Raw genomic sequence first — 24,070 nt, 5'->3', positions numbered from 1 at the left:
TCTATTCAGACATTCTACTGCTTGAGTGTCAGTTTCCATAGCTGTGTCTTTCTATGAATTTGTCCATCTTTCTTTTTTTAAAATAAATTTATTTATTTATTATCTTTTTATTTTTGGCTGCGTTGGGTCTTTGTTGCTGCACGTGGGCTTTCTCTAGTTGCGGCGAGCAGGGGCTGGTGGCTTCTCTTGTTGCCGAGCATGGGCTCTAGGCACACAGGCTTCATTAGTTGTGGCATGTGGGCTCAGTAGTTGTGACTTGTGGGCTCTAGAGCACAGGATCATCAGTAGTTGTGGCACCCAGGCTTAGTTGCTCCACAGCATGTGGGATCTTCCCAGGCCAGGGCTCTAACGTGTGTTCCCTGCATTGGCAGGATTCTTAACCACAGTGCCACCAGGGAAGTCCTGAATTTGTCCAACTTATCTAAATTATCTATTTTGTTGTCATACAATTGTTCAAGTATTCTCATATAATGCTTTATATTTCTGTAAGTTTGGCAGTAACAACCCCTCTTTCATTCCTAATTTTAGTAATTTGAGTCCTTTCTGCATTTTTTCTTGGTCAGTCTAGTTAAATGTTGTCAATTTTCTTGATCTTTTCAAAGAACCAACTTTTGTTACCCTGACTTTTTCTACTTTATTTTCTATTTCCTTTATTTCCATTCTAATCTCTACTATTCCTTTGATCTGCTTGCCTTGGGTTTGATTTGCCCTTCTTTCCCTAATTCCTTAAGGTAGAAGGTTAGAGTACTGATTTCAGATCTTTTTTTTTTTTCTTAATATAGGCATTTATAAAAATAAATGTCTCTCTGAGCACTGCTTTCACTCTACCCTCAAAATTTTGGTACACTGTGTTATCATATTCATTTATCACAAGGTATTTTCTAATCTCCCTTTTGATTTCTCCTTTGATCCACTGGTTAGGAGTATGTTGTTTAATTTCCACGTATTTATAAGTTTTAAAATTTTCTGTCTGTTACTGATTTATACTATCATTCCACTGTGATCAGAAAAGATACTTTCTATGATTTTAACCATTTTAAATGTATTGAGACTTATTTTGTAGCCTAACGTATGGTCTATCCTGAAGTATGTGTCATGTACACTTGAGAAGAATGTGCATTCTGTTATTGTAGGGTAGAGTGTGATAAATACGTTAGGTTTGTAACTGTTGGTTTATAGTGTTGTTCAAGACTTCCCTTTTCTGTTGATTTTCTTTCTAACTGTTCTATCCATTATTGAAAGTGGGGTATTAAAGTCTCCAACTATAATTGCTGAATTAATGGAGTGAAAATTTTTTTAGAAAATTTCTAGTAACAATTTTTGTCTTAAAGTTTATTTTGTCTGGTATTAGTATAACCAAATTAGTTATCTTTTGTTTACTGCTTGCATGGTATGTCTTTTTCTATCTGTTTACACTTGATCTAGTTGTGTTTTTTAACCAAAGCATTTATCTTTCAGGCAGCATATAGTTGGATCATGTTCTTTTTAAAAAAATTCATTTTGCCAATCTTTTTCTTTTGATTTGAGTGCTTAGTCCATTTACACTTAATGTAATTACTGATAAGGTAGAATTTACTTAGCTATTTTGCAAATATCCACTTTACTATTTGTTTTCTATGTCTTTTTTGTTATTGTTCTTCCACTATTCCTTCATTACTGCCTTATTCTGTGTGCAACAGATATTTGAGTTATTTTATTAATGGTTGCTTTGAGGATTATAATAAACACCTTAATTTATAAAAATCTATTTTGGATTGATAGCAACTTAATTTCAGTAGTATACAAAAACACTGCTCCTGTATAACTCTGTTTCTTCCCCCCAACCCTTGTGCTATTACTTTAACATAAATTACATCTTTAACATTGTACACCTGTGCAGAAAAGAGTTAACACAGCAGGCCAACTTGATTATCCCTAGAAAGGCCTGCATATAAGGTAGCCCTTGGTTGGTGTTTAGATTTCAGGGAGGGTTCCAATCACTAACTAAGAAGAAAGTCTCACTGCGTCTACAATGTCTGTGGGAAAATATGGTTAATGCTGAACACCTGCTTTGCTTCTGAGAGTCTAGACTTTGGGGAAATGTTAGGCAGAGGCTGCCTATACGACCAGCCCAAATAAAAAAGCCGGGTGCTGAGTCTCTAACAAGCTCTCCCGATTGGCTATTATTTCACACGTTACCACAATTCATTGCTGGGAAACTAAGTGTGCCCTGTGTGACTCCACTGAGACAGGACCCTTGGAAGATTGTACCTGGCTTCCCCTGGAGTTTGCCCATGTGCCTATTCCCTTTGCTGTTTTTGCTTTGTATCCTTTCACTGTAATAAATCCTAGGTGTGCATACAGCTATATGCTGAGTCTATCACTGCCCCTGGTGAATAACTGAACCTAAACATCGTCTTTGGGACTGCCAAGACAATGCCTATTACCACAGACTTAAGTTTATTGCTTTATACAGTTGTTTTCAAAAATTAAACATGAGAAAATGTTATTAAAATATAGTTATATTGTTTTTTATATTTACCTATGAAATTACCTTTACAGATGCTCTTTATTTCTTCATGTGGATATAAGTTACTGGTTAGTGTCCTTTCATTTCAGACAGAAAAAGACTCCCTTTAGTATTTCTTGTACAATAAGTTTTCTAGAGAGTAATTCTCTCAGTTTTTGTTTATTTGGAAATGTTCTACTTTCTCCTTAATTTTTGAAGGATAGTTTTGTTAGATATAGATTCAATTGACAGTCTTTTTCTTTTCTTTTGGCATTTTAAACATGTCATTTCACTGCCTTCTTCTCTCCATGGTTTCTAGTGAGAAATCTGCTTAAATTATTGAGGATACCTTGTATAATGAGTTGTTTTTCTCTTGCTGCTTTCTAGATTCTTTGTCTTTTGACAGCTTGATCATGACATTTCTATGTATGGATCTCTTTGAGTTCAAACTACTTGGAGTTTTCTGATTTTCTTAGATGTGTAGATTAATGTTTTTCATCAAATTAGAGAAGTTTCCAGCCATTATTTTTTCAAAAAAATCTTTGTTTCTTTCTCTCTCTTCTCTCCAAGACTCTCTTTATGTGTATGTTGGTATGCTTGATGGGTTGTACAGGTTCCTGAGGCTATCTTAATTATTCTTCATTCTTTTTCTTTCTGTTCCTCAGACTGGAAACAAATTCTTTCTTCTTCCTGCTCAAAACTGCTGTTGAGCCCCTCTAATAAATTTTTCATTTCATTTATTGTACGTTTCAACTCCAAAATTTCCATTAGGTTCTTTTTTAAAAAAATTCTATCTAACTATTGATATTCTCCATCTGGTGAAACATCATTCTCATAGTTTCCTATAGCTCTTTAGACATAATTTCCTTAGTTCCTTGATCATATTTAAAATAGCTTTATATACTAACTACAACATCTGGACTCCCTTAGGGATAATTCTTATTGACTGCTTTCTCCCCTGTGTATGGGGAATATATTCTTTGCACATGTCATAATTTTTGTTGAAAAGAGTACATTTTAAATAATGTAATGTGGCAACTGTAGAAATCAGATTCTTCCTCCCTCCCCAAGGATTTTTGTTGTTGCTGCTGCTGTTGTTGTTGTGACTTTTCTGAAATCATTTTGTAAAGTCTGTATTCTGTCATGTGTGACTATTGCTAGGTCAGCTTAGTGGTCAGCTAATGATTAGACAGAGATTTCCTTAAACATCTGGAATCCACAGTCTCCCATTCTTTGCCAAGAGGTTTTGCATGTGTTTTTGGATACATTTGTGAGCCTTGATCAGGCAGGCAAAAACTCTAGCTTAGTCTTCACTTCCTGCTTCAGCAGAGCCTCAAGGTCACACAGAGGTGAGAGCTTAGGACCTTCTCAGGTCTTATGAGCATGTGCACTTCCCTGGGTCATGTGCACAGTCCTAAACATTCCTACTAGAGTCTCAGGAATATGTCGGAACTTTTAAAGCCCCCATGGACATCTCACTTCCCAGCTTTTCTCTTTAAGCTTTTCAGTTAGTTTGTTATTTGTCCCAATTTTCATTCATTGTCTCAGGAAGCTGTGAAGTTAAACAACTGCTTAAGTGAGCTCTGAGACAGGTGAAAATTTCCCCATATTATACTTTGAATGTCTGCAAGATATGTAGTAATATCACCTCTTTTATTCCAGATATTGGCAATTTGTGGCTTCTCTTTTTTTTTGTCAGTTTACCTATAAGTCAGTAGATTTAATTGATCGCTTTAAAAATGGATTTTATTGATTTTTTAGTTTCATTGATTTATATTCTTTTCTTTTTTCTGTTTGCTTTACATTTACTTTGTTCTTCTTTTCTAGCTTCTTAAGGTAGAAGTTTAGATAACTGATTAGAGATCTTTCTTGTTTTTGAAAATAAACATTTAATGATATAAATTTCCCAGTGAGCTCTGCTATAGCTGTGGTCCACAAATTTTGATATGATGATTTTCATTTCTGGTGAGTTCATAGTATTTTCTAATTTTCCTAACACATCCTGTTTTTCCTATGGATTTTTTAAAGATGTTCTTAATTTCCAAGTACTTGGACATTTTTATGTTATCTTTCTGTTATTGATTTCTAGTTTGTTTATTTGCAGCATGGTCAAAGAACACACTATGATTTCAAATCCTTAAAAAAAAATTTAAGTTTATCACCCAGGATATTGTCTAAATTGGTGCATATTCCTTGTGTTTATTCTGCTATTGTTGGGTGGAGTGCTCTATAATGTCAATTCAATCTAGTTGGTTAATAATATTGTTCAAGTCTTCTCTTTATTAGTTTTCTGTTTACTACTTCTATCTATTACTGAGAAAGGAATTTTAAAGTCTCCAACCATGCTTGTGGATTTGTCTATTTCTCTATTCAGATGCCAGCTTTTGTGTCATGTATTTTGAAGGTCTATTTTTAGGTGCATACACATTAAGGATTGTTATGTCTTTTTGATAAATTGACCCTTTTATCATTATGTAATTTTTCTTCTAACACCCCAATAATTTTCTTTCCTCTGAATTCTACTTTGTCCTGATATTAATATAGTTATTCCAACGAGTTCATTGGTATTTTGAATTCTGGTCTTCTTCTGCAATCTGTCTACTATTATTCACTTTTCACGGTACTCAAATAGCTGCTCCATGAATTCTGTCTAGCTTTTAAAGACAGTACAGAATGTACTTACTACATCTTATCTAGAATTGAAACCTCCAGACTCTTTATTTTTTTAATGTTTATTTATTTTCTTATTGTCATCCATTTTATACACATCAGTGTATACATGTCAATCCCAATCTCCCAATCCATCACACCACAACCCCCACCACCTGCTGCTTTCCCCCCTTGGTGTCCATGTTTGTTCTCTACTTCTGTGTCTCAGTTTCTGCTCTGCAAACCAGTTCATCTGTACCATTTTCTGGGTTCCACATATATGCATTAATATACGATATTTGTTTTTCTCTTTCTGACTTACTACACTCTGTATGACAGTCTCTAGATGCATCCACGTCTCTACAAATGACCAATTTCCTTCCTTCTTATGGCTGAGTAATATTCCATTATATATATGTACCACATCTTCTTTATGCATCCGTCTGTCAATGGGCATTTAGGTTGCTTCCATGACCTGGCTATTGTAAATAGTGCTGCAATGAACATTGGGGTGTATGTGTCTTTTTGAATTACGGTTTTCTCTGGGTATATGCCCAGTAGTGGGATTGCTGGGTCATATGGTAGTTCTATTTTTAGTGTTTTAAGGAACCTACATACTGTTCTCCATAGTGGCTGTATCAATTTACATTCCCACCAACAGTGCAAGAGGGTTCCCTTTTCTCCACACCCTTGCCAGCATTTGTTGTTTGTAGATTTTCTGATGATGCCCATTCTAACTGGTGTGAGGTGATACCTCATTGTAGTTTTGATTTGCATTTCTCTAATAATTAGTGATGTTGAGCAGCTTTTCATGTGCTTCTTGGCCATCTGTATGTCTTCTATGGAGAAATGTCTATTTGGGTCTTCTACCCATTTTTGGATTGGTTGTTTGTTCTTTTAATACTGAGCTGCATGAGCTGTTTATATATTTTGGAGATTAATCCTTTGTCTGATGATTCATTTGCAAATATGTCTCCCATTCTGAGGGTTGTCTTTTTGTCGGTTTATGGTCTCCTTTGTTGTGCAAAAGCTTTTAAGTTTCATTAGGTCCCATTTGTTTATTTTTATTTCCATTAATCTGAAGATGGATCAAAAAATATCTTGCTGTGATTTATGTCAGAGTGTTCTTCCTATGTTTTCCTCTAAGAGTTTTATAGTGCCTGGTCTTACATTTAGGTCTCTAATCCATTTTGAGTTTATTTTTGTGTATGGTGTTAGGGAGTGTTCTAATTTCATTCTTTTACATGTAGCTGTCCAGTTTTCCCAGCACCACTTATTGAAGAGACTGTCTTTTCTCCATTTTATATCCTTGCCTCCTTTGTTATACATTAGTTGACCATAGATGTGTGGGTTTATCTCTGGGCGTTCTATCCTGTTCCATTGATCTATATTTCGATTTTTTGGTGCAAGTACCATATTGTCTTGATTACTGTAGCTTTGTAGTATAGTCTGAAGTCAGGGAGCCTGATTCCTCCAGCTCCGTTTTTTCCCCTCAAGACTGCTTTGGCTATTCGGGGTCTTTTGTGTCTCCATACAAATTTTAAGATTTTTTATTCTAGTTCTGTAAAAAATGCCATTGGTAATTTAATAGGGATTTCATTGAATCTGTAGATTGCTTTGGGTAGTATAGTCATTTTCACAATATTGATTCTTACAATCGAAGAACACGGTATCTCTCTCTATCTGTTGGTATCATCTTTAATTACTTTCACCAGTGTCTTATAGTTTTCTGCATACAGGTCTTTTGTCTCCCTAGGTAGGTTTATTCCTAGGTATTTTATTCTTTTTGTTGCAATGGTAAATGGGAGTGTTTCCTTAATTTCCCTTTCAGATTTTTCATCTTTAGTGTATAGGAATGCAAGAGATTTCTGTGCATTAATTTTGTATCCTGCAACTTTACCAAATTCATTGATTAGCTCTAGTAGTTTTCTGGTGGCATCTTTGGGATTCTCTATGTATAGTATCATGTCATCTGCTAACACTGAGAGTTTTACTTCTTCTTTTCCAAACTGTATTCATTTTATTTCTTCTTCTTCTCTGATTGCCATGGCTAGGACTTCCAAAACTATGTTGAATAATAGGGGTGAGGGTGGACATCCTTGTCTTGTTCCTGATCTTACAGGAAATACTTTGTTTTTCACCATTGAGAATGATGTTTGCTGTGGGTTTGTCATATATGGCTTTTATTATGTTGAGGTAGGTTCCCTCTGTGCCCACTTTCTGGAGAGTTTTTATCATAAATGGGTGTTAAATTTTGTGAAAAGCTTTTTCTGCATCTACTGAGATGATAATATGTTTTTATTCTTCAATTTGTTAATATGGTGTATCACATTGATTGATTTGCGTATACTGAAGAATCCTCGCATCTCTTGGATAAATCCCACTTGATCATGGTGTATGATCCTTTTAATGTGTTGTTAGATTCTGTTTGCTAGTATTTTGTTGAGGATTTTTGCATCTATATTCATGAGTGATATTGGTCTGTAATTTTCTTTTTTTGTAGTGTCTTTGTCTGGTTTTGGTATCAGGGTGATGGTTGCCTCACAGAATGAGTTTGGGAGTTTTCCTTCCTCTGCAATTTTTTGGAATGGAAGAGTTTGAGAAGAATGGGTATTAGCTCTTCTCTAAATGTTTGATAGAATTCACCTGTGAAGCCATCTGGTCCTGGACTTTTGTTTGTTGGAAGATTTTAAATCACAGTTTCAATTTCATTCCTTGTGATTGGTCTGTTCATATTTTCTAATTCTTCCTGGTTCAGCCTTGGCAGGTTATACCTTTCTAAGAATTTGTCCATTTCTTCCAGGTTGTCCACTTTATTGGCATAGAGTAGCCTGTAGTAGTTTCTTAGGATGCTTTGTATTTCTGCAGTGTCTGTTGTTAACTTCTCCTTTTTCATTTCTGATTTTATTGATTTCAGTCCTCTCCCTCTTTTTCTTGATGAGTCTGGCTAATGGTTTATCAATTTTGTTTATCTTTTCAAAGAACCAGCTTTTAGTTTTATTGATCTTTGCTACTGTTTTCTTTGTTTCTAATTCATTTATTTCTGCTCTTTTATGATATTTTTCCTTCTGCTAACTTTGGGTTTTGTTTGTTCTTCTTTCTCTAGTTCCTTTAAGTGTAATGTTAGATTGTTTATTTGAGATTTTTCTTGTTTCTTGAGGTAGGCTTGTATAGCTATAAACTTCCCTCTTAGAACTGCTTTTGCTGCATCCCATAGGTTTTGGACCGTCATGTCTTCATTGTCATTTGTCTTTAGGTATTTTTTGATTTCCTCTTTGATATCTTTAGTGATCTCTTGGTTATTTAGTAACGTATTGTTTAGTCTCCATGTGTTTGTGTTTGTTACGGTTTTTTCCCTGTAATTGATTTCTAATCTTATAGTGTTTTGGTCAGAAAAGATGCTTGATATGATTTTTTTCTTAAATTTACTGAGGCTTGATTTGTGACCCAGGATGTGATCTATCCTGGAGAATGTTCCGTGCTCACTTGAGAAGAAAGTGTAATCTGCTGTTTTTGGATGGAATGTCCCATAAATATCAATTAAATCTATCTGGTCTACTGTGCCATTTAAAGCTTGTGTTTCCTTTTTAATTTTCTGTTTGGATGATCTGTCCATTGGTGTAAGTGAGGTATTAAAGTCCCCCACTATTATTGTGTTACTGTCGATTTCCTCTTTTAGAGCTGTTAGCAGTTGCCTTATGTATCGAGGTGCTCCTATGTTGGGTGCATATATATTTATAATTGTTATATTTTCTTCTTGGATTGATCCCTTGATCATTATGTAGTGTCCTTCCTTGTCTCTTGTAACATTCTTTATTTTAAAGTCTATTTTATCTGATATGAGTATTGCTACTCCAGCTTTCTTTTGATTTCCATTTGCATGGAATATCTTTTTCCATCCCCTCACTTTCAGTCTGTATGTGTCCCTAGGTCTGAAGTGGGTCTCTTGTAGACAGCATATATATGGGTCTTGTTTTTATATCCATTCAGTGAGCCTGTGTCTTTTGGTTGGAGCAGTTAATCCATTCACATTTAAGGTAGTTATCGATATGTATGTTCCTATGACCATTTTCTTAATTGTTTTGGGTTTGTTTTTGTAGGTCCTTTTCTTCTCTTGTGTTTCCCTCTTAGAGAAGTTCCTCTAGCATTTGTTGTACAGCTGGTTTGGTGGTACTGAATTCTGTTAGCTTTTGCTTGTCTGTAAAGCTTTTGATTTCTCTGTCGAATCTGAATGAGATCCTTGCTGGGTAGAGTAATCTTGGTTGTAGGTTCTTCCCTTTGATCACTTTAAGTATATCATGCCACTCCCTTCTGGCTTGTAGAGTTTCTGCTGAGAAATCAGCTGTTAACCTTATGGGGTTTTCCTTGTATGTTATATGTCATTTTTCCCTTGCTGCTTTCAATAATTTTTCTTTGTCTTTAATTTTTGCAATTTGATTACTATGTGTCTCGGCGTGTTTATCCTTGGGTTTATCCTGTATGGGACTCTCTGCGCTTCCTGGACTTGGGTGGCTATTTCCTTTCCCATGTTAGGGAAGTTTTCGACTATAATCTCTTCAAATATTTTCTCTGGTCCTTTCTCTCTCTCTTCTCCTTCTGGGACCCCTATAACGCGAATGTTGGTGTGTTTAATGTTGTCCCAGAGGTCTCTTAGGCTGTCTTCATTTCTTTTCATTCTTGTTTCTTTATTCTGTTCTGCAGCAGTGAATTCCACCATTCTGTCTTCCAGGTCACTTATGCGTTCTTCTGCCTCAGTTATTTTGCAATTGATTCCTTCTAGTGTATTTTTCATTTCAGTTATTGTATTGGTCATCTCTGTTTGTTTGTTCTTTAATTCTTCTAGTTCTTTGTTAAACATTTCTTGCATCTTCTCAATCTTTGCCTCCATTCTTTTTCCGAGGTCCTGGATCGTTTTCACTATCATTATTCTGAATTCTTTTTCTGGAAGGTTGCCTATCTCCACTTCATTTAGTTGTTTTTCTGGGGTTTTATCTTGTTCCTTCATCTGGTACATAGCCCTCTGCCTTTTCATCTTGTCTATCTTTCTGTGAATGTGGTTTTTGTTCCACAGGCTGCAGGACTGTAGTTCTTCTTGCTTCTGCTATCTGCCCTCTGGTAGATGAGGCTATCTAAGAGGCTTGTGCAAGTTTCCTGATGGGAGGGACTGGTGGTGGGTAGAGCTGGCTGTTGCTCTGGTGGGCAGAGCTCAGTAAAACTTTAATCCCCTTGTCTGCTGATGGGTGGGGCTGAGTTCCCTCCCTGTTGGTTGTTTGGCCTGAGGCGACCCAACACTGGAGCCTACCCAGGCTCTTTGGTGGGGCCAATGGCGGACTCTGGGAAGGCTCACGCCAAGGAGTCCTTCCCAGAACTTCTGCTGCCAGTGTCCTTGTCCCTTGGTGAGCCACAGCTGTCCCCCACCTCTGCAGGAGACCCTCCGACACTAGCAGGAGGTCTGGTTCAGTCTCCTATTGGGTCACTGCTCCTTCCCCTGGGTCCTGATGCGCACACTACTTTGTGTGTACCCTCCAAGAGTGGAGTCTCTGTTTCCCCCAGTCCTGCCGAAGTCCTGCAATCAAATCCCGCTAGCTTTCAAAGTCTGATTCTCTAGGAATTCCTCCATCCATTGCCAGGCCCCCAGGTTGGGAAGTCTGACGTGTGGCTCAGAACCTTCACTCCAGTGGGTGGACTTCTGTGGTATAAGTGTTCTCCAGTTTGTGAGTCACCCACCCAGCAGTTATGGGATTTGATTTTATTGTGATAGCGCCCCTCCTACCGTCTCACTGCAGCCTCTTCTTTGTCTTTGCATGTGGGGTATCTTTTCTGGTGAGTTCTAGTGTCTTCCTGTTGATGACTGTTCAGCAGTTAGTTGTGATTCCGGTGTCCTCGAAAAAATGAAAGCATGTCCTTCTACTCCCCCATCTTGAACCAATCTCCATACTCTTTAAAAAGTTAATTTTAGCTTGTAAATTTTAATTTTTAATCAAATACATAAGGATAGTTTAAAAGTCAAATAGTATAATAATTTTAATAAAAACAGAATTTTCTTTTGCCTACCCACACCACATCTCCAATTCCCAATCTCAGAAACAATTAATTGAAAATATTTTATAGTTCTTGTGGTCATTTGCCTCCATATTTCTAAATAACATTTATACTACTACTATTTCCTGGTTTTTAACCATTAGAAATCATTTACTGACTCTTCCTACAGAAGATGTTTATCTCATATCACTGATAACTTCACTACCTCTACATTCTTCTAGCAGCATTATATCACAATTATTTTGTAAATCAATATTCAGTGGATTACCATTTAAAGGTGAATTACATGATCCACTATGATTACATGTCCTTTCCCATACAAGACGTTTTTGTCTGCCTTGGAGTTAATAACTCTCCCTTCTCTCCTTTTTTGCTAATTTTCTATGTTTCTATCATTAATTAATTCCCACTTTGTCACAGCTGTAAGAATTTTTCTCAATATGGGCAAAACCTTCCATCCTCAAAAACCAATCTAGACTAACTACTATAGGACTGCTGCACAGATTCATCCCAGAGCTTTCTTTCTTGGTTGTTTTGGGAATTTCACTTTTCTGGGTTGGAACTCCGGTTTCCTGCATCCTTGGTATTCCTCTTTCTGAATTTTCTCTTCTTTGTTGGAGAATAACTTTCAGTTGGATCCTGAGAAAGTGTGCATTTGAAGCAAATGTTTTAGGTCCTTTAATACTGAATACTGAAGGCTTTAGTCTGTCTTACAGTTTATTGATCATTTGGGTTGCTAAGAACTTAGATTGCAAGTCAAAAATTTCCCTCAAATAATTGAAGATAATTTTCAACTGTCTTTCAGCTTCTAGTGTTGCTTTTAAGAAGTCTGTTTCAATACTGATTCTATATCTTTTGTATGAGAGTTATCTTTTTCTCTCTGGAAGGTTTCAGGACCTTTTCTTTACCTTGGGTACTTTGAAACTGCATAGTGAGGAGCTTTGTAGCTTTTCCCCCTTTACTGGTGCTTGAGTGGATGCTTTCATCAGGAAACTATGTCCTTCAATTCTGAGCATTTCTCTTGAATTATTTCTTTGACATGTTTCTTTCTCTATTTTCTCTAGTCTCTTCATATGGAGCTCCTATTTATCAGAAGTTGTTTCCTGCATACTGATCCTCTAATTTTCTAGTTATTCTTTCCCATTTTCTTTCTCTATGATTTTTGGATGTGGGAAATTTCAATTTTCTCTCCTAAGCCCAATTCTGCATTTAAAATTTGTTGCTACCATATTAATGTCTAGGAGCTTTTTCTTATTTTCTGTTCTTGTTTTATGGAGGCAATATCTTACCTCCCCCTATGGGTATTACTGATAAAATTTTTTTAAAGTTTTCTTCTATCCAACAGTTGGCAAACTATAGTCCACAGGAAAAATCTGATCCATATCATGTTTTTGTATAGCCTGCAATCTAGGAATGGTATTTACATTTTAAAGGTTAAAGAAAAAACAAAGAAGAATGTGGATGCAGACTGTATGTGGCCTGAAAAACATAAAATATGTACTTGTCTGGCCCTTTACAGAAAAAGTTTGCCAACTTCTTTTCTATTGCACTGTTTCTGTTTTCTACAAGTTCTTCCACCCTGCTTTTGTTTTGTTGGTATTGTTTTGGTCTCTGTTTTTCATATTACAGACATTCTTTGAATATCTGGTGAAGACTCCATGCACTTATTTAAGAGTAAGGCACTAAAGTGCTGATTGGTAGCCTTGTGTACATGGGTGGGACTTATAGGCTGGAAGGCTTTGCAGTAAGGTAGAAACAGGGCCACTTTGTTACTATCTGTAGGCCCTTATTCATGGGGTGGTCAGTTTTCTTAGACAGGAACACTGTACTTTCTTGCCGTGAAGATATAAGATTGATTTTCAGCCTACTCAGAGCTGAGAAAAAGAGAATGGAGCTCTCACATTCAGTAGGTAGACTTTTCTTACCCCCCATCTTTAACACATCCTTAGCTGTAACTGTAGTTAAAGAATATATAGATGCTCTAGTTCATTCTATCCAGAGAGTAAACCTGGGTGGGGGAGGGGACTGTCTAACTACTACATATACTAACTTGTAACCAATCCTCTTTAGTTTAACAGTACTTTAACCAACACTTTAGAGTACCCCCAAGTCCTAAGCTTTTCCATGCTTGAATCTGGAAGATCTTGTTAGCTTTCATGATTACAGATTTAAATTTCAGCTTTCTCTTGCCTGCTAAGTCATTCAATTGTTATCTGTTTTCCAGTGTTCAAAATTTATTGACAGCTCATCTGTCATTGTCTCTTCTCCCACTCTTTTCAACTTTATAGGTTTGACATTTTTATTCCTTAACTATCATGGGATTTTGAGAGGGGGTGAAAATTAACATAAAGGTTTGATTATTCCATAGGGACATTAAAAATCTAAATTTTATATGACGTTCTTGTGTGATATTTTAAAGTAATCCATAGGTTCTGAGGCATCAGAACAACCATAAAATTGGGCAGGATAGGAAGATGTATATTGCCAATATCATATAACAGTGTTGAAAATCAATGCAAAGTCAGGGTGCTATTCTATTTTGGTTTATGTTTAAAGTGTCCTATGGCAGAAAGGCATTTAAGTTAACAAAACAGTTCAGAGAAAAAGGTTTCACCTTCTCTTTTTTCCATTGTTTTCATACTGCCTTGCTCAAATGAATTATGCCCACTTGAGACAAAGATTATACTTTAGTAAAGCAGACCCTTTAGGAAACTTATAGTGCAGTTGTAACCTGGTCACAAAACCACCTGGTACATTCCTGAAAGCTGTTATTACATTTTATGGACTTACATTACTTCAAATACTCTAATAGTCCCATGTGGGCTTAAAAAAAGATAACATTTTTTTAAACTCAATTTGTTTCTGCTTACTTTAGTCCTTCTAGACATATCCCTTATAAGAACAGTGCATTAGTATAAGCACCTTTTATGTCAATCAATACACATTATGAGTTTTATCAAGTGATGTAAAACATTCACTTGATTTTTTTTAGTGGATATTTCTTTGGAATAAGTTGCTACTTGTTGATACTGTTTCCCTGAAAATCAGTACAATGACAGTTCGGCTATCCACTTTTTAATTAATAAAACACTGAAACTATAGTATTCTACATCAATATTATAAACACATGCTTTTTCTGAAATTCTTGAAAAGTATGTTTTGAAGCTCTAGAAGCTCTCTGGCCAATATGCTATAGCTGGAAAAGCACTGAACCTGGCATTTTTCACTAATTCAACAAGTACTTATTGTGCATCTATGTCCCAAGATGAGGCACAGCGGGTTGCTGAGAATGTAAAAATGTCTAATACATGTTTAGGGAAGGAGACAGATAAACAGGCTACTCCAATACAATGAGATATATGCTATAATAGAGATAAGTATAAAGTGCTATGGGTTTCCTAAGGAGTAAATAACTCTAGTTGGAGAAATAAAAAAAGTCTTCATAAAGGACATGACCTTTTCAACTAGGTTTTGATTGGTAAGCTTGCCAAATGAATTGTATGGTAACTTGTATGCCAAGGCAAAGAATAATGAAAGGATATGGTACATTTAACAGTTTAATAGTGAGATGTTTATATTTAATAGTGAGAATTTTACTGGATACAGGTAGGCATAAGGATGAAAAAGCAAGTCTTAAGGTTTTAAATGTAGGTGGTGTCAAGACATGAAGGTGCATTTAGTAGCTATGTGACATCAGACAAGAAATTTCGTCTTTCACAACCTGTTTAATATATGTAGAAAAGGTTTATAAATAACAAAATAGGATACAAATGTACTTTTGCTTCAAATGGTTTCTTAAAATTCAAGGCATTAAGAGAAAAAATAATCAACTGAGGTAAAAATATTTATTTTCCTGAAATTAAGCCTAATGAACTAAAAGGCAAGAATTTTAAAACAAATATTCAGGCTCCCCTAGAAACTATTTGCTGAATATTAAAATAAAACAAACAGGTCAATCAACAGGGAGAGACAAAGTAAGTAGATGAAATGCTTCAAGAACAATTTCCAGTGAAACCTGATGCCAAGTACCAGTGGGATTTCTAGGCAGAGAAGGGCAGTAGGTTAAACAGAGAACTGAATCATTCAGTTTGAAGAGAAACAACTGCAGAATATCATTCTGAAATGATGGGGAGGGGAGTGGGTGATGTGTTCTAGGACTTAAATCCAGCTGTTGCAGTCATGTCATCAGCATATGTAAATCTGAACTCAAATGCAAGCCGGTCTGCTTATGTTTAAATGAGCTAATGTGAGTAAACAAGACACTTGAGAAAAGTCCAACTTCTAGATTGGTTAGGGCAGATAATGGTTAGCTGTGGGTCTTCTGGCTGAACTGAAAACCTGTCAAATGGCCATATTTTCATGATTTTACTCTTAACCTGTGTTCTTCTATTTGAATTATCTGAATTTTATTTGTACAGCTTCACAGGAGAAAACTACTATATGGTTAAACTAATTATAATTTCACAAATAGAGAACATAAAATGTTAAATTAGATTATAAATAATCTAATAATTATAGTGTTTATAGTATTTATAAATTTAAAGTGTTGATGTCCTGTGAAATTATGGTATAAAATGGTGATTTAAAAACTAGTTCCTGTCATGGCACCTATGGGTGTGTCATTTAGCTTGCTGATGTGTTACAGTGAGCATATACTGAAGCTCAAGGTCTAGTGGAAGTTGACTTGTCTGCCATCTTGGACCCATTTGGTTCTACTCAGTTTATGTCATGTCCTCAGGCTATGTCATTCTTTCAAAAGTTGTGTCCTGCCCCCTTCCCTCTTGTTTCAATAGTTCAGTGCAGTCTTTCATCTTGACAGGTATGGCCATCAATTGCATGGCTCAGGTGGGGTTGAGAGCTTAAGAATAATTGGAGCTAAAAACATCAAGAACCTGAGAAGTGTCAAAAGTGGATGTTGAAATCACAATAAATTATGTCAGGGCATATGGTGGACAGTTAGACAGCAAAGCAGTTGCTGAAGCCATTGGTGAGTAAGGGAGAATGATTAAGGGACCATATTTGAAGCAAATGGGAGTAATCAAGGATTTTGAAATCAGTTGACATGCAGTTCAAGGAAGCAGGTGGAGTTTTGTGTTTTGTTTTCTGTTTCCAAGAAGAAAAAAATTGTTGCCTGAAAACATCTAGACAACAAACATTTATTGTTTGTTCTTGGTCGAATGCTTCCATGAACTGAACATTCTAAATGAAATGCATCTCAGGGAACTCCACTTCGCTGTACAGTAGAAACTAACACAACATTGTAAAACAACTATACCCCAATTAAAAAAAATAAATAAATGAAATGCATCTCTCTGGGTCCATTTACAAAAAAAAAAAAAAAAAAAAAACTAGTTCCACAAAGCACAAATCTTAATGGACCAGAATCTTTAGAAAAAAGAGTATTATAATTAAATATTACTGTTAGTTGGTGTGAATTCTTTAGTAGCATGAACACAGTTTGTTTTAACTCTTCTTAAATGGTTTGCTTTTTACCCATAAAATCATCATTTAGGTTCTGATGTTCACAAGATAAAATTTTATTGTTTGGTGGTGAGCTTCTATAAACATTTACTAAGCACTCTGTTGTACACTCACTGACCAATCATAAGTCTTTAAACTTTAGCAAATATCGAGTTTTATTTTGGGTTTCATTTATTCCATTGACTCTTTCAACTTTCACTTCTGACATCTATCACTGAAAATATACCAGTTCCCAGGGTTCTAGTGAAATAAAATTCCATCAAATTTATTATAAGGAATAAAGTTGCAAGACTAGCTCTACATATAGTCCTGGTCAGAGATAACATTACAGTAATATTACATTAAATTTCACTCCACTTACCTACCTAGGGCCTGGTTTAAGGCCCTGTATGCTTGAATTTCGTACCATTGACGACCTGGTAAAAGACCTCTTAATTTTGAATGCTGGTCATTATATTGTCGCTTTAGTTCAACCTAATAATTTAAAAAAATTAAAAAAAAATATAGTAGATAATTAAAGCTCATTTAAAAACTCATTAACTTCTAACATTTTGAGTATCATTTAATTAGGGTAGAAAGATTTGTTTTTCAGTACTAAACTTTTTTCAGTTCATTTAAAACATTTCTATTCATCTTTACATTTCCTAAATGCCTACATGAACTTAATTAATTAGCTGTGTGATGTCAATCAGTTTTATTGAGAAATAATTTATATATGACAAAAATCATAAACTTTCAATGTACATGTAGATAAATTTTAATAAATGTATAGTCATGTAACCACCACCACAATCATAATTTAGAATATTTTCACTACCTAAAAACTCCTTCCTATCCCTCTTCAATTTCCTTTATTGCTGACCCGGTCAACCAATGGTCTACTTTCTGTTTTGCCTTTTTTAGAATTCTATGTAAATGTTATTATACAGTATGTAATCATTTGTGTCTGTCTTTTTTCATTTAGCATAATGATTTTGGAATTCATTCATGTTGAAACATACATCAATAGTTCATTATTTTATGTTTCTCCAGCCTGATAATCTCTGTTTTTTAATTGGGATGTTTAGACCATTTACATTTAATGTTAATTATTGTTATGATTTGGTTTAAATCTACAGCATAGAATACACATTCTTCTCTTCTCAAGTGCACATAGAACATTCTCCAAGATAGATATGTTGGGCCACAAAATAAGTCTTAAGAAATTTAAGACTGAAATTACATCAAGTATCTTTTCCAACCACAATGGTAAGAAATTAGAAATTAATAACATGAGGAAAATTGAAATATTCACAAATACATGGAAATTAAAGAACATGCACCCGAACAACCAATGGGTCAAAGAAGAAATCAAGAGAGAAATCAAATAGTATCTTGAGGGACATCCCTGGTGGTCCAGTGGTTGAGAATTCGCCTTCCAATGCAGGTGACATGGGTTCGATACCTGATTGGGGAACTAAGATCCCACATGCCACAGGGCAACTGAGCCCGCGTGCCGCAACTACTGAGTATGCGCCCGCAACTAGAGAGCCCATGCTGCAACTAGAGAGCCCATGCTGCAACTACAGAGCCCATGTGCTCTGGAGCCCACGCACTGCAACTAGAGAGAGAAGCACGAGTGCCGCAATGAAGAGACCGCATGCTGCAATGAAAGATCCCACATGCCGCAAGGAAGATCCCATGTGCCACAACTAAGACCCGACGCAGCCAAAAATAAAATAAATAAATATTTTTTAAAAAGTATCTCAATACAAATGAAAATGGAAACACAACAAACCAAAACTATGGGATGTAACAAAAGCAGTTCTAAGAGAGAAGTTTATAGCAAAAAATGCCTACATTAAGAAAAAACAAAGATTTCAGATAAACAACATAACTTTACATCTTAAGAAACTAGAAAAAAGAACAAGCAGCAGAAGGAAGGAAACTACTAAGATGAGAGCAAAAATATATGAAACAGACCAGAAAAAATGACAAAAAAAAAAATCAATGAAACTAAGAGTTGTTTTTTTAAAGATAAATAAAACTGATAAACTTTTGCTAATTAATTAAGCAAAAAAAAAGGACTCAAATAAAATTACAAATGAAAGCATAGATTACAGCTGATACTACAGAAATACAATGAATCCTAAGAGACTACTATGAACAATTATATGTGAAAAAAATGGATAACTTAGAAGAAACGGATAAATTCCTAGAAACAATCAACCTACCAAGAATAATCATAAAGATATAAAATATCTGAACAGACCTATAACAAGTAATGATATTAAAGCAGTAATCAAAAACCTCCCAAAGAAAGAAAAGCTCAGGACCAGATAATTTCATTGGTGAGACTGAAATTCTACTAAGCATTTAAGGAAGAATTGACACCAGTTCTTCTCAAATGCTTCTGAAATACTGAAGAGGAGGGAACACTTCCAAACTCGTTTTAAGAGGTCAGCATTATTCTCATAACAAAGCCATGTAGGGACTTTAAAAAGAGAAAATTACAGGCCAATATCCTGATAAACATAGTGGCAAAAATCCTCAGTAACAACAACAACAACAAAACTGAATTCAACAGCACAGTAAAAGGATCATACACCACGATCAAGTGGGATTTATCCCTGAAATACACATTGGTTCAACATACATAAATCAATAAATGTGATACACCACTATAACAAAATGAAGGATAAAAATCATATTATCTCAATAGATGCAGAAAAAGCACTTGACAAAATTCAACATCCTTTCGTGATAAAAATTCTCAAAAATTAGGCATAGAGGAAACATACCTCCATATACTAAAGGCCATATAGACAAGCCCACAGAAACATCACACTTAATAGTGAAGAGCTAAAAGCTTTTCCTCTAAGGTCAGGAATGAGACAGAGATGCCCACTCTTACCACTTCTTTTCAACAAGGTATTAAAAGTCTTAGCCAGAGCAATTAGGCAAGAAAAAGTAATAAAAGGCATCCAAAACAGAGAAGAAGAACTAAAATTGTTTGTTTGCAGATACATGATCTTATATGTAGAAAAGCCTAAAGAGCCACCAAAAAACTCTTAGAACTAATAAATGAATTCAGTAACGTTGCAGGATACAAAAATCAGTTGTGTTCCTACACACTAACAACAAACTATCCAAGAAATTAGGAAAACAATCCCATTTACGATAGCATCAAAAAGAATAAAATACTTTAGAATAAAGTTAACTAAGGAGGTGAAAAATCTTTACACTAAAAACTAAAAAACACTGATGAAAGAAATTGAAGAAACACAAATAAAACAGGAAAGCTCCTGTTTATGGATTGGAATAATTAGTATTGTTAAAATGTCCTTATTACCCAAAGTGATCTACAGATCCAGTAAAACCTCTATCAAAATCCAAGTGACATTTTTTACAGAAATAGAAAAAAGAATTCTAAAATTTGTATGGAACCACAAAAGATCCTGAATAGCCAGAGCAATGTTAAGAAGGAAGAACAAAGCTGGAGGCAACACATTTCCTGATTTCAAACTATATTATAAAACTTTAGTAATCAAAACAGTACAGTACTGGCATAAAATCAGACACTCAGGCCAATGGAACAGAAGAGAGAATTCAGAAATAAACCCATGCATATATGGTTAACTTACCTTCGACAACGGCACCAAGAACAGACAATGGGGAAAGATAGTCTCTTTAGGAATGGTGGTGGGAAAACTGGATATCTGCATGCCAAAGAATGAAACTGGATTCTTATCTTATACCATATATAAAAATCAACTCTAAATGAATTAAAGATTTAAATGTATGCTCTGAGACCATAACACTCCTAGAAGAAAACAGGAAAAAGTTCCTTGGTCTCAGCAATGATTTTTTTGGATATGACACCAAAAGCACAGGCAACAAAAGCAAAAATAAACAAGTGGGATTACATTAAACTAAAACACTTCTGCACAGAAAAAGAAACAATCAACAAAATGAAAAGACAACCTATGGAACAGGAGAACCATAACGTGATAAGAGGTTTATATCCAAAATATATAAGGAACTCATGCAAAACCAACACTCCGCCCCACAAAAAAAAAAAAAAAGGAAAAAACAAAAGAAAACCTGATTAAAAAATGAGCAGAGAGAAGCAAGAAAAACTACAATCCTGCAGCCTGGACCAAAAACCACAGTTACAGAAAGATAGACAAGATGAAAAGGCAGAGGGCTATGTACCAGATGAAGGAACAAGAAAAACCCCCAGAAAAACAACTAAATGAAGTGGAGATAAGCAACCTTCCAGAAAAAGAATTCAGAATAATGATAGTGAAGATGATCCAGGACCTCGGAATAAGAATGGAGGCAAAGATTGAGAAGATGCAAGAAATGATTAACAAAGACCTAGAAGAATTAAAGAACAAACAAACAGAGATGACCAATACAATAACTGAAATGAAAACTACACTAGAAGGAATCAATAGCAGAATAACTGAGGCAGAAGAACGGATAAGTGACCTGGAAGACAGAATGGTGGAATTCACTGCTGCAGAACAGAATAAAGAAACAAGAATGAAAAGAAATGAAGACAGCCTAAGAGACCTCTGGGACAACATTAAACGCAACAACATTCGCATTATAGGGGTCCCAGAAGGAGAAGAGAGAGAGAAAGGACCAGAGAAAATATTTGAAGAGATTATAGTCGAAAACTTCCCTAACATGGGAAAGGAAATAGCCACCCAAGTCCAGGAAGCGCAGAGAGTCCCATACAGGATAAACCCAAGGAGAAACACGCCGAGACACATAGTAATCAAAGTGGAAAAAATTAAAGACAAAGAAAAATTATTGAAAGCAGCAAGGGAAAAATGACAAATAACATACAAGGGAACTCCCATAAGGTTAACAGCTGATTTCTCAGCAGAAACTCTGCAAGCCAGAAGGGAGTGGCAAGATATACTTAAAGTGATGAAAGGGAAGAACCTACAACCAAGATTACTCTACCCGGAAAGGATCTCATTTAGATTTGATGGAGAAATCAAAAGCTTTACGGACAAGCAAAAACTACGAGAATTCAGCACCACCAGACCAGCTCTACAACAAATGCTAAAGGAACTTCTCTAAGTGGGAAACACAAGAGAAGAAAAGGACCTACAAAAACAAACCCAAAACAATTAAGAAAATGGTCATAGGAACATACATATCGATAATTACCTTAAACGTGAATGGATTAAATGCCCCAACCAAAAGACATAGACTGGCTGAATGGATACAAAAACAAGACCCATATATATGCTGTCTACAAGAGACCCACTTTAGACCTAGGGACACATACAGACTGAAAGTGAGGGGATGGAAAAAGATATTCCATGCAAATGGAAATCAAAAGAAAGCTGGAGTAGCTATACTCATATCAGATAAAATAGACTTTAAAATAAAGAATGGTACAAGAGACAAGGAAGGACACTACATAATGATCAAGGGATCAATCCAAGAAGAGGATATAACAATTATAAATACATATGCACCCAACATAGGAGCACCTCAATACATAAGGCAACTGCTAACAGCTATAAAAGAGGAAATTGACAGTAACACAATCATAGTGGGGGACTTTAACACCTCACTTACACCAATGGACAGATCATCCAAAATGAAAATAAATAAGGAAACAGAAGCTTTAAATGACACAATAGACCAGATAGATTTAATTGCTATATATAGGACATTCCATCCAAAAACAGCAGATTACACGTTCTTCTCAAGTGCGCACGGAACATTCTCCAGGATAGATCACATCTTGGGTCACAAATCAAGCCTCAGTAAATTTAAGAAAATTGAAATCATATCAAGCATCTTTTCTGACCACAACACTATGAGATTAGAAATGAATTACACGGAAAAAAACGTAAAAAAGACAAACACATGGAGGCTAAACAATACGTTACTAAATAACCAAGAGATCACTGAAGAAATCAAAGAGGAAATAAAAAAATACCTAGAGACAAATGACAATGAAAACACGACGACCCAAAACCTATGGGATGCAGCGAAAGCAGTTCTAAGAGGGAAGTTTATAGCTATACAAGCCTACCTAAAGAAACAAGAAAAATCTCAAGTAAACAATCTAACCTTACGCCTAAAGAAACCAGAGAAAGAAGAACAAACAAAACCCAAAGTTAGCAGAAGGAAAGAAATCATAAAGATCAGAGCGGAAATAAATGAAATAGAAACAAAGAAAACAATAGCAAAGATCAATAAAACTAAAAGCTGGTTCTTTGAGAAGATAAACAAAATTGATAAGCCATTAGCCAGACTCATCAAGAAAAAGAGGGAGAGGACTCAAATCAATAAAATCAGAAATGAAAAAGGAGGAGTTACAACAGACACCGCAGAAATACAAAGCATCCTAAGAGACTATTACAAGCAACTTTATGCCAATAAAATGGACAACCTGGAAGAAGTGGACAAATTTTTAGAAAGGTATAACCTTCCAAGACTGAACCAGGAAAAAACAGAAAATATGAACAGACCAATCACAAGTAATGAAATTGAAACTGTGATTAAAAATCTTCCAACAAACAAAAGTCCAGGACCAGATGGCTTCACAGGTGAATTCTATCAAACATTTAGAGAAGAGCTAACACCTATCCTTCTCAAACTCTTCTAAAAAATTGCAGAGGAAGGAACACTCCCAAACTCATTCTATGAGGCCACCATTACCCTGATACCAAAACCAGACAAAGACACTACAAAAAAAGAAAATTACAGACCAATATCACTCATGAATATAGATGCAAAAATCCTCAACAAAATACTAGCAAACAGAATCCAACAACACATTAAAAGGATCATACACCACGATCAAGTGGGATTTATCCCAGGGATGCAAGGATTCTTCAATATACGCAAATCAATCAATGTGATACACCATATTAACAAATTGAAGAATAAAAACCATATGATCATCTCAGTAGATGCAGAAAAAGCTTTTGACAAAATTCAACACCCATTTATGATAAAAACTCTCCAGAAAGTGGGCATAGAGGGAACCTACCTCAACATAATAAAGGCCATATATGACAAACCCACAGCAAACATCATTCTCAATGGTGAAAGACTGAAAGCATTTCCTCTAAGATCAGGAACGAGACAAGGATGTCCACTCTCACCACTATTATTCAACATAGTTCTGGAAGTCCTAGCCACGGCAATCAGAGAAGAAAAAGAAATAAAAGGAATACAAATTGGAAAAGAAGAAGTAAAACTGTCACTGTTTGCGGATGATATGATACTATACATAGAGAATCCTAAAACTGCCACCAGAAAACTGCCAGAGCTAATTAATGAATATGGTAAAGTTGCAGGATACAAAATTAATGCACAGAAATCTCTTGCATTCCTATACACTAATGATGAAAAATCTGAAAGAGAAACTATGGAAACACTCCCATTTAC

At 35.4% G+C, this 24,070-nt stretch overlaps 1 protein-coding gene across 8 annotated transcripts in view; it reads right to left on the bottom strand.

Moving 5' to 3' along the window:
- The window catches only part of BRIP1 (BRCA1 interacting DNA helicase 1), a 209,870-nt gene that overhangs the window by 12,400 nt on the left and 173,400 nt on the right, over positions 1–24,070 (bottom strand). For 7 of the 8 annotated variants that reach the window (XM_082439919.1, XM_082439926.1, XM_082439921.1 and 4 more), the window contains 2 exons: positions 20,284–20,358; positions 17,022–17,134 (listed from right to left, as the gene is read on the bottom strand). In XM_082439919.1, coding sequence (XP_082296045.1) covers positions 17,022–17,134; positions 20,284–20,358 — 188 coding nt within the window. The remainder of the gene's footprint in view (positions 1–17,021; positions 17,135–20,283; positions 20,359–24,070) is intronic. The other variant, XM_082439925.1, reaches the window with a different exon arrangement.

The sequence above is a fragment of the Balaenoptera physalus genome, assembly GCF_965194825.1.
Source record: "Balaenoptera physalus genome assembly, chromosome: 20".
NCBI lineage: Eukaryota > Metazoa > Chordata > Mammalia > Artiodactyla > Balaenopteridae > Balaenoptera > Balaenoptera physalus.
Note: the sequence above shows the minus strand (reverse complement) of the source record. Positions and strands in the feature narration are given on the sequence as shown.